The sequence below is a fragment of the Acomys russatus genome, chromosome 30 (genome assembly GCF_903995435.1).
Source record: "Acomys russatus chromosome 30, mAcoRus1.1, whole genome shotgun sequence".
Classification (NCBI taxonomy): domain Eukaryota; kingdom Metazoa; phylum Chordata; class Mammalia; order Rodentia; family Muridae; genus Acomys; species Acomys russatus.
The window spans coordinates 39,519,689-39,531,358 of record NC_067166.1 but is presented as its reverse complement, the minus strand read 5'-3'; the positions used below and the strand labels follow the sequence as shown (position 1 = coordinate 39,531,358).

The 11,670-nt window shown below is 47.0% G+C and overlaps 1 protein-coding gene across 1 annotated transcript; it reads left to right on the top strand.

The window, feature by feature from the left end:
- The first annotated feature begins 200 nt into the window (after nt 1-200).
- On the top strand, nt 201-9,551 carry Glrx (glutaredoxin). The gene is made up of 3 exons (XM_051172375.1): nt 201-466; nt 6,611-6,738; nt 8,636-9,551. Exons 1-2 carry the CDS (start codon nt 260-262, stop codon nt 6,722-6,724), a joined length of 321 nt encoding a protein of 106 aa, XP_051028332.1. The 5' UTR covers nt 201-259; the 3' UTR covers nt 6,725-6,738; nt 8,636-9,551.
- Nucleotides 9,552-11,670: the final 2,119 nt, after the last annotated feature.

The following is an 11,670-nucleotide window of genomic DNA, read 5'->3' as shown; positions in this document are numbered from 1 at the left end:
AAGCCTGGCCTATGCTATCACAGATTAAACAGCAAGTGTGTCTTCGTAGGCCTAGTGACTGGTGAGTCATACCAGAATGATTTGACTTTGGGGCTGGCCCTTTAAAACTGAAGCACTCTACTTGTTAACTCCTCCTCCAAGGAGGTTCCTTATTAAATGAGAGCCCGCTGGCTGGGCTGCGGTTCACGGTTCACGCCAGACTAGTGCTTTCAAGTGAACACTGAGGGTCCCTCCTGGGGAAGCCACGCAGCCTGTCAGCATGGCTCAGGAGTTTGTGAATTGCAAGATCAAGCCTGGGAAGGTGGTGGTGTTCATCAAGCCCACCTGTCCTTACTGCAGAAAGACCCAGGAAATCCTCGGCCAGCTGCCTTTCAAACAAGGGGCTCTGGAATTTGTGGATATCACAGCCACCAACGACACCAGTGAGATTCAAGACTATTTACAACAGCTCACCGGGGCGAGAACAGTGAGTGTACTCAAATGCTGAGGAAATGGCTCCTGGGTTGCTGTTTCCGCTCAGAGCTGTGCAGACATCTGTGCCTTTTCTAGGATGCCGCTGCCAGGGCTCTGTCCTTCAAAGCAGGGTATGGGGGAGGGCCCTGAGGGAAGAAGACACTGGTCAAATGAGTAGGCAGCGCTCTGGTGTGTGGTGCCAGGCCAGTGACAGCTGGGCGGGTGGCAGGGAACTATGCATCTGAAGGCTTTGTCTTAAGTACTATTTTGAATTGACAGCGTTCATCTGGCAAGACAGGAGGCAGCCACGCGGCTGGGTGTGATAGAACACACACGCGCGCGCGCACACACACACACACACACACACACTTCCCTCTGTTTTCATGTGTCTCCGTGGGCTTTGCGATCCTTCATTTTCTTATCTCTCGGCTTTCTTTATGCATCACCTAGCTTGCTGGTTCGGATCTAGCTCCACCCACTAGAAGAATAGACCCTATGCTCCATTTCCCCCGCTTCTGCTGCTTTAATTATAGGATTTTTTCAGGCCTGCTGTTGTTCAGATGTGGTTACCACAGTGCTTACTGTGTGATCTCACAGGTTCGTGCCTGGGAAATCCTCGGTGACCCTAGCTGCAGGATTAGAGTGGGCACTTCAGAATCCTGTTCCGAAAATATACTATGCGTCTCTCTAAGAAAGAACCCTTCTTTCTCCCCTCAGTAAAGGCTTCCTTTGTGTCTGGGCTGCTGGGGGAATGCCCAGCCTAACAGTCTCTGGGGCTGGAAGGGTGAGCTTGTCTCACTGTCACTGGCGTTGGTGGAGGACAAATCCTAGGATCTGGCAGCTCCAACAAGCCAAGAACCTTGGCTGCCTGCCTCCAATACCAATTAAAGAGACACATGACACTGAAAAGCAGAGAAAAGACACTTATTCAACGGGGCTTCCCTGGGGAGATAAACAAATAAAGGGGCTCAGAGACTTCCAAGTTCATGAAGTTTAGGGTGCGTGTATGTGTACGTGTTGTGTGTGTGTGTACTCATGGCCACGCGACAGGCCAAGGGGTTAACACTGGGTGACTTCTTCACTCACTCAGTCACTCTCAATCTTATTTTTTGAGACATGGTTCATCACTGAATACTGAACCTGGAGTTCTTGGCCTGGGCTGGATTGTCTGGCAGCCAGGGAGCCCCCTGGGGTCCTCCTATCTCAGCCTCCCCAGCATTGTGACTTACACCCAGCTTTTTCTGTGGGTTCTGAAGGCTAAAACTCAGGTCTTCACTCTGATGTGTAAACACTTTCCTAGCTGAGCCATCTCCCCTCTTAAATAGAAGGCAAGTTTACAGGCCAGGTCCAGGTGAGGGCCCCAGAACTGTGTGAGATCTCTTCCTGTGAGGGTGTCCTCCTCCACTGCCTGGCACCAGGACTTCACAGGCTTTCTGGGGAAATAGTCCTGAGGCCCATTATGTTTACACAGACTGATAGCCAAAGGGAGAGGCACGAAGATCTCCTGACAGGGCAGTCACACAAGCTCACTTAAGTCCCGCTCAGGGGTACCTTATGGCAGCGTTGGCAGAAACACATTTCCTACTTGAGCTTAAATGTGACTTAAAGAATTTCTTCTGGGATCTTGGTATATAAAGCCTTGGAAATTATTTGATTCAAAAATCTGCATAGTGGTGCAGACCAAAAGTATGTTGCTTTGCTGCTATGGGATGAGGTCTCAGAGCAGGGACACAAGCGGGGCGCAGCCCTGAGTGAGTGAAGAGAAGTGTGGAGGTTCCTACAGGCCGCTGGTCTGGCTCCCACCCTCCCTCCCTCCTCCTGGAGAGTGCTTCCCAAAGCTTGCTAGGCAGTGAAATCACCTGGAGAACTTTTCAGATAAGCCCATGTTCAGGGCATATCCCAGACTCATTGCCTCCTAATCAGCACAGCTGGGAGCCAGTCATCAATAGATAGTGTGAAAGGTCTGTAGGTGGCTACAGTTACAACAGAATTAAGAAAAATGTTGTTCTAGCCGGGCATGATGGCACACGCCTTTAATCCCAGCACTCGGGAGGCAGAGGCCAGCCTGGTCTACAAAGTGAGTCCAGGACAGCCAAGACTACACAGAGAAACCCTGTCTCAAAAAAAACAATAAATAGATAAATAAATAAATAAAATAAAATAAAATAAAGAAGAAGAAGAAAAGAAAAGCGCTGTTCTTAGTACCACCTGTTCTGGAGAAAGACAAAAGTAAAACCAACCAACCAGCAAAGTCCAAATTTCTTCATTTAACAAATGCTAGCATTGATTTATAGAGCAACACTATTTTGTAGTGGCCTTTTGACTTTAAAATAGCAAAAGCTGTGTATGCATGTGTACATGTGTATACGTGTGTGTGTGTGTGTGTGTGTGTGTGTGTGTGTGTGTGTACACGCATGTGTAGTGTGTACACATGTACCAGAGGTTGACCTCAGGCTGTTTCTCAATCACTCTCCATCTTAGTTTGTTTGAGACAGGGTCTCTCACTGAACCTGCACCCACTGCTCTGTACTGCCGTGCATGAATTTTGCATGGCTGCTGGGGGAGCGTCTGCACTCATGCCCTCACGCAGTACCCGAGCAGTATCATCTGTATGACATGTATATATATCCCCCACCCAACAACAGATTCTTGGGTCCAAATCCAAATGCACCCCTTTTGAGAGAAGCACAAATGCTTCCAACTCATTGCATCCAGATCTTGGATAAGGCTGTATTCACCTTCGGAGTGAGAACTTGGGAAAGGTTGGCTGTTCCATTGCCCTGTGTGCCCCATGGGCTTTGGTGTACAGTAGGGGCTCAGCAGGACTGGATTATAGAAGTGGACTTCAGTCTAGCTAGACTGAAGAGTCAGAAGAGCTTCCTATAGGTCCCCCCTACCCACGCTGGGGCTTTCTTCTGTTGTTTCTCATAAACTTTTGATACAACTTTTGATGCCTTTTTCAGGGCAACTGTTTTAGTAGCAAATTACCTCCATTTTTTGTCTGAGAAGGCTTATTTTTGCTTCATGTTCATAGGATGACTTTTCTGGATATAACCAATATTTTTCAGCATCTACAATATATCAAGCACATTTCTGCATAGTGGAAGTACAGCCATGAAACAAAGTCTTACTTTCTAAAATATCACTTTTGTTGGGGAGACAATACAATGAATTGTGTGTTTGGGATGTGGCAGTGATATGTTCGCAAAGCAAAGTAACCAGTTGAGGGGGGCAGCAGGTGTAGGAAGCAGGCTCCTGTTTCTCTCACCTCACCAAGGTGAAAGAAAAGGAGACTTGATTTGATGCTTGGAAAGGTCATTCTGGACACTGTAGCTCATCAGTGCAAAAACTCAAAAGAGATTGGCTACTCTAGGCCTTGAGAGAACATTGCCTGAGAAGATGGAACATCTGTGTTCCAACACAGAAGCAGCCTGATAACATTTTATAGTAGCCAGAATAGAGCTAATAAAGCCATTTCTTTTCAGTCTTGAAAGGTTATAGCTAAGCCAGCAGGCCTCAGATGCTGTGTGGTAGCATTCTTATCCTTCTGGCTGGTAGCAGTAGGGTTTTGTTAAGTTACTACATGCAACTGTATTTATCTGTTCATGGGTGTGATGCTGAGGTGGGCAAGGTAGGCTAAAGGTCATCCAAGATTGTGGAGCCAGCCTTGGAACTGCCAGAGCTCACAGGCTTCTGGTCACTGGAGCTCCAGCCAGTGCACCAGCCACTGCATGCACAGCCGCTCTCCAGAAATTTTAAGAGACTGCAGCAGAGGCAGGGTCTGGAAGGAAACTGAGAGGCATTCTGAGGCCACACAGAACTCAAGTGTGAATGGCAGTCAGTAGTTTGAGGCAGAGGAAGGAGAAACTGTTGAAGGAGCTTTGAGTAGCTGCATCTGAGGAGTCCATGAGCTCAAATCCTACCCAATAGTTCTCAAATGTGGAGATGTGGATGCTGGGAGGAGGGCTCAGTGGACAAAGCGTTTACCTCACAGGCATAAAGAGAAGACTAAGCCGCACACAAATGGCAGCCTGCTGGTAATCCCAGCACAGGGGGAGCAGGAGAGCCTGCCTCATTTATTAAGATAGATAGATGATAGATAGATAGATAGATAGATAGATAGATAGATAGATAATAATAATAATGATGATGATGATGATTATAGATAGATAGATAAACACAGGCAGACAAATGTAATCATTGTCAATCTCCTACACACACACATACACACACACACACACACACACACACACACAGAGGAAGAAAATCCTAGAGGGCAGAGAATGCTGAGAAAACCCACCCCACGAACTCAGACCACTGTGACCAAGCTTGGTTAGGGTGGAGATCCTTCCTCCCCTGAACAGTAGCTGACTCAACCTCCTCCCAAGAGAGGTGTGGGACAGAGGTTTGAGGGACACATTGTTTCCTCTTTTTCCTCAGCCTGATTGAAGGCAGCTTTGCTGATGCCCACACTGTAGTGGGGGCCAGTGGGAGGGCAAGGTTCCTTCAGACTTTCAGGCAAACTAGGTTCTTGCCAGACTGTACAAAAATCTCCATCCTGGGGAACAGCTGGATCATGTTTCAAGGTCCATCTCAAGCTCCGAAGAGCTCAGGGAGCATGAGTGGGGAGGTGTGTATGTGGGGAGTCCCAGCCCTCTGTCACCAGGGGAAATTGAGAGCTCTTCTGTATAGACCAGTGGTTAAAAGGTTACCAGGTTACCAGCATTTCATAGAGATTTTTGGCTTCTTGTCTCATCTTTCTGCATTTTTCTCTTGTATCTAAGGAAAGCTATGTTGTATCACTTTCCTTTGCAAAATCTCCTACACAGCCACCTGCACCTCTTGAGTCTGAGGGAATGGACATTTACCAGGCTGACCTGCCAGAAAGGGGCTCTGTGGGTGGTTTTCTAATTCTCAGACAAAGGAGATAGCTTAAGTAATTTGGATCAACCGGGCATGGTGGCTCATGCCTTTAATCCCAGCACTTGGGAGGTGGAGGCAGACGGATCGCTGTGAGTTCGAGGCCAGCTTGGTCTACAAAGTGAGTCCAGGACAGCCAAGGCGACACAGAGAAACCCTGTCTCTAAAAAACAAAACAAAACAAAAAATTGGACTTTGGTTTAGTTGTCAGCTTTCTAGTTTTAAAGCCCAATTCTCCCCGGAGCCCCTGTTCTCTCTCTCTAAAAAATGCTAGTAGAATTTATCCACAGTGATTCAACCTCTTTTCTCACCCTTCTCACACTTTTAGTAATTCACTTTGACGTTCTATACTTTCTGAGGAAAGTACGATGCTCTGAAAACATTCTCTGCCTGCCCTTCCCCCTCCCTGTCTGTCAGCTATGTTCCCTGTGGTCTGAGGGCCTGTCATTTCCTGATCATGCCTTAGCAGAGGCCCTGTCTTCATCCCCACAGCCTTCATGTCACATCTCTGGTTTGGAAATCACTTGGCCAGACTAAGGGCACTTCCTCCTTCCTAGGGAGTCTATAGTCCTCTTCAACTGTCAGTGACAAGTGACTGAAGAGGGTCTTGTGGAGTGGCAGTGACAGAGAGGAGACCATTCTACAAGTACAGTGACTTGTGGCCAGGATGCCAGAACAGATCAAAGTCCTTGGACCCAAACCTAGAACATTTAGGTATTTGACTATGGTCAAGGGATTAAAAGAGACTCGAAGCATCACAGTACTGTCTTTTAGTTGAGGACGACTAACCTGTGTTTTAATAACAGGAAGACACAATGATTAGTAAGCCTGGACCCACACTGAAAAAGAAACATGCTCCCGGTGGCTGGGTTTCAGTATGAGGTCTCAGGTTTGCTTCCAACTCCCGGAAACCAGAACACAGCCTGATGGTCTTGCTGTATCAATAAGAATTTGCTCCCAATACCTGTCTGTAAAGCGAAAAAAATTTGTAAGGTCACACGGTCTGGAAAACATTTTTTTAACCTCATTCTCACCTGGGGCTGAGGATTCAGCACACGCCCAGGAGCTGTGCCCCTGAGCCACAACCCAGCTCTAACAACATTTTCAGTAGAGCATTGTTCCGAAAGACGCTCAGAAGACTGTGAAGTAATTTGTGAAGCTTAGCATGCTGGGCAACATGCGGAGGGGCAATCCAGTCGTGGGGCTCCTTAACCATCCTGACTTGTTTGTTCTGCAGGTTCCTCGGGTCTTCATTGGTAAAGAATGCATAGGTGGGTGCAGTGATCTAACTGCCATGCAACAGAATGGGGAGCTGACGACCCGGCTGAAGCAGATTGGAGCTCTGCAGTAATAAAGGAGGTGCAGGTGAGGCTGGGCCAGGGTGTTGGGGGACAGTGGCGTTCCGCTGCCATTTTCTTTTATGCTGCAGGAGAACATTCTGGGTGATTTGAGGAACTGAGACGACTCTTGTTAATCAATTGTACCGATGGGAGAAATCCTTTCAGTGTACCTTTATTTAACAAATATTTTACTACACATAGCACTAAACATAAATACACACACACACACACACACACACACACACACACACACACACACAAAACATGAAAGTTAGAGTCCAGAGAGGTAGGCATATCACAAGGAAATACATAATTCCTGATGCAAATAGAATAATGTCATGGGATGTGCCAGGAGTGTGTGGGGGAGGCACTTGGCAACCAAGGATGGTAGAAAAGGGTCTTTCTCAAAAGAGATTGGCTGACAAGGACTCAGTTAGCTGAAGATGAAAGAAGGTTATTTTAGGAAGCAAGAAAAGCACTCCCAAGGGATAAATAGAAAGTGAGATTGAAAGAGGGACATGGGAAGGAAGTAAGAAATGTAGGCAGGGCCACAGCAGAAAGGCCAGAGAAGGGGTGCGATTTAAGTGCAATGTGTTTTTCTTGTGTGTATATGGGATCTTATTGACTTCTCAAACACCAAATCGGAAACCAAGAGGAGATATTGGCCCAGCAGAAAACCACAGGGAGATCAATTCCTTAGCGCACATCATCCGGATGCTGAGAAAATTTAGGGTCCCCTCAAGTTTCTTAGCTTTACAGATAAAGAATTTAAGGATGGACTCAAACGGACAATTTTATTAGAAATCAAAAGAAAAACCTCAGGGTGGGCAAGGTGTAAATCTTGGCAGTTGCCCAAAAGAGGAACATGGTGGTAGAAAGAAAAAGGCTGTGTCCCTTGAGCTAAGCCAACATGGAAGTCAGGGAGGGAAGGTGAGAGGCGCAAACCTAAGTGTGAGGGAAGGCTGCTTAGAACCGGTGGAAAAAAAGGAAAGGTTGGGCTTTTCTGAATGATTGAGAAAAGCAAGCAGACTTACAGAGTGGCATTCCTATCTCCTTAGCATGGCTTGAGGGGCACCTGCCTTCCTGGAGGCCCTTAGCCAGCTGATTGGCCAGCCCAATGGGGTTAACTCTTAAGGGAGGAGATAAGGACACGTCATGTCCCCACCCAGAGGGAGTCTCCACTCTTTTGTTAGCCAAGAGCTCTCTCTTAATGGACCTTCAGTGATACAGTATCACCAGGATGCCTTGGGGCCTGATACCCAACTTCTCTGTGTCCTCCAGCACTCAGCTAGCAAGCTTCCAAGCACTCTTACACAGAAAGACACAAGTGTTTTCTTTCATCAAAGAAAAAAGTTGTGGTTCTTTAGCCTAAAAGTACTTTGAGAGGCTGCATGACTCACAGGTCAACAATGTGTCCTTTTGACAATTCATATATATTGTTTGTGGTCACTCAGGATAGTACCAAAAGAAAGGAGGTCTGAAAAGAAATACAGCTGAGTCTCCAGACCTAAAATAGTCAATATGCATCTTCGGATCCTTACTTGCAGCATCACTCCTGGTGAGCACTGTGTTTGCTGTTAACTTTCTGGGCTCATGCTGAGTTCTAAATCACTAAAAGCAGTTAGTGGTACCCAGTGGCTTCTATTCTAGAACATGCTCAGGCTGAGATTAAGTATGAAACAGAAAGGAAATTCTACCCCACCCCCACCCCCAGCTCTCTCTGCAGGAGCCTGCCAGCATCTTCTTTCACCTCAGTGTCCTTTCACCTCAGTGTTGTCCCTGTTTTCCTGGCAACTCTTTCAAGGGGCACGTGTAACAAAAGTCTTTAAATGACCAGAGAGAGAGAGTTCCCGTGGTGGGAGAGGAAGCTGAGCTACCTTATACTCTGAAATCTAGTCCTTTGTCTCTTGTTTGCCCAACAGACCCGATGCTGACAGCAGCTGTCTGTCTGTCCGTCCGTCCAGGCATGCTGATGTCCGATGCCCCCCGAGAGCTGACCTGCGTCACAGAGCACACATCAGTATTTCCTGGTGACTGGGACTTTTGAACAAAACCAGCCTTTATTTCTTCTTTTCCTCAATGCTAAATCTGTTGCAATTTGGCTTTAACCATGGAGGCAAGAAACTTAACAGACCACACTGGTTTGATTACCCATTCTTCATGTGCCGTCATATCTCTACCTCTAAGCCGATGCTTTTCAACCAGGTTTATCTAAATCTCCAGTGAGCCTGTTGCTGCTTTTCTGCTACTGCTGGTCAGCTAAAATAATTCTGCAGGACTCCACTTTATAAAGTATTATTAAACCAACAGATATTGTACATTTGTTTTCCAGCCACACACACGCATCTCCCTCCCACATGCATACACCCAGCCCACTTCAGAGTCACTGTTCTGGGCCAGTGTTTTCAACCTTGCCCTCCCGGAACTTACAGAAGATAGCCCACACTTCCACGAGGATGCTGTTTGAGGAATCAGCTAAAGAGCGTAAGCATGGCTGGTCCTCTCTGTGGCCGTACTAACAGTTAGCAGAGCAGATGGTTCTTTCAGCTGGCAGTAAAGATGGTTGCCCAGAAAATGCCCAGCAGCTGAGCCTTGATTCCAGTTAGACTACAAGCAAACTTAAATATAAAATGCAAAACTGCAGAACCCTCCTTCTTCTAAGAATGCCTGTAAGAAATTGTTTCAAAACACTGTCCTCAATACTTTCTTCCATCCACACTTTGGCATTTTGCTTTGATGTCCGGTTATGATGTTTAATTGTTGTGGGACTGTGGAACTGCAAGTCCCTTCTCCAGCCTCTGATGAGAAGGGCTCATTCCTAATAAAGATGTATCTGTAGATGACTAATGATTTTTGTCAGATTGTGTTCTATTGAAACTTTAGGGCGGGTGGGACAACTCAGTGGGTAAGGGCATTTGCCCCTCCCCTTAGTGATCTCAGTCCTACTCCCAGGGCTCATTAGATGGGAGGAGCGAATGGAAGCTGAAAGCCTTTAACCTCCACACTCATGTGGCACATGTACGTATACTCACATATAAACAACTTTTCTTTTTTTAAAAAAAGGTTTTTTTATATTGTGTGTACCCCTGTGTTTTTGCATGTGGTTATGTGTGTTAATGCAGTCCCTTTGGAGCCCAGAGGTATCCAGTTCCCCAGAGTTGGAGTTACAAGCAGTTGTCAAGGGTGCTACGAAATGAAAATCCAGTCCTCTGCAAGAGCAAGTGGGCACTCTGAGCCACTGAGCCATCCATTTAGCCCATGGTCTTTTCCTTTTTTTACTGAAATGAAAATAATAATAATAAATATAACGCCACCTGTAGCCAGCTGACTATTATTTAGGATCTAGTAGTACTTCCACTGACCCTTATGCCCGAGTCCCCTGAGTGCACCCCAGCTCCTCTCTTCAGCCCCCCTGTGTGTGCCCCAGCTCCTCTCTTCAGCCAAGGCTGTTGGTTGTCAGAATCCACAGTGGAGACCAGCAACTCCTGGAGAGGCAGAAGCAAAGGACTCCACTGGAACCTGTGGCCATGGGGGACCATTTCTGGCATCTAAAGGGACACTGTGTGTGGCTGCAGCAGTGTGTGAAGCCCTCTCCAGGCTCTTTCACTGCCTTTCCTCTCTATCAGCCTCACAATGGTGGGCACAGTGCAACTGGAGAAAGACACAGAAGGGGAAAGAGAGTGTCTTCAGAGGAAGGTGATAAGATCCTTCTATCAAGGCCGACTTCATGAAACCAAGGGGACCCTTGGCTCTCCTCACTCGAGGACCTAAGGTTGCAAACAGGCATTACCATGCTTTGGAAGTCATAGCCATGACCCCATCTCTTGTGTGAAGATATGGCTCCCGAACTTAACAGTGTTGCCCTAGCCAGAGGAAACGTCCTCTTACATCTACAGATACAAAGAGGAAGAGGAAGACAGGGCTTCCTAAGCCCTCTTCAATGGTGAGAAGCAGGAATCTGAGGAGATGGTAAAGGTCATTTTCATATGGGGACTCTTCCTATGATTTCTTGGTCAGAGGAAATTAAGCCCCTGTGGGATGCAGAACCTTAGGGAAAGGGGGGTCCTCAGAGATATTGAAAGGGACACAAGATACGCGCTAAATTTTTTTAATCAATTTAAAAATGTATTATAATTTATTCACATTATATCCCGATTGTTATCCCTTCACTCACGTTCCTTTTCCTACCTTCCCTCCCTCTTCTGCCCTATTCCCTTCCCCTAGACCTCTGACAGGGGAGGCCCTCCTCCCCTACCGTCTGGCCACAGCCTATCAGGTCTCATCAGGATAGTCTGCATCCCTTTCTTCTGTGTGCCTGCAAGGCCGCCCTACCAAAGGGGCAGTCATCAAACTGTGGGCACCAGAATGCATGTCAGAGGATCAGAGTCAGTACACACACACATACACACACACACACACACACACACACACACACACACACACACACACACGGAGAATGAGCTGTCCATAGGCTACATCTGAACAAAGGGTCTAGGTCCTCTGCTTGCATCGTCCTTGGCTGGTGCGTCAACTTTGTGCAGACCCCCTGTGCCCAGCTCCTCTGGCCCTGATGGTCTCCTGTGGGGCTCCTGACTCCTCAAGCATTCATTCCACACGCTTATGCATCAAGAGGATCTACATGGTCTTTTACCACATTTTTTTTTCAATACTTTATTAAAAACGAGTAATTGATTTACCAACCACATTTACTTCCTGGCTCATGTATGGCACCAACAGCAGAGAACAGAACAAACCCACTTAAAGAATCATGACCTATCAGCTCAGAATCTTTAATTTGAGAAAGCCTCCCAATGTGCCTGGTGGCTTCTGAGCATCACTCAGCCGCAGGAGCACACCCAGTACCTGCAGCGAGGGATACTCCCTCTAAAGATCAGAACAGTTGATTACTCCGCACCAGAGACAGCTGACAGGGTGGTTTCCTGTTCCTGCTCACACA

What these genes read in the sequence shown, in the direction of transcription:
- Glrx (XM_051172375.1), top strand. Translation starts at nt 260, where the DNA reads ATGGCTCAGGAGTTTGTGAATTGCAAGATCAAGCCTGGGAAGGTGGTG. An exon ending in AGCTCACCGGGGCGAGAACA is followed by an intron (nt 467 to 6,610) that starts GTGAGTGTACTC and finishes TTTGTTCTGCAG; the next exon opens with GTTCCTCGGGTCTTCATTGG.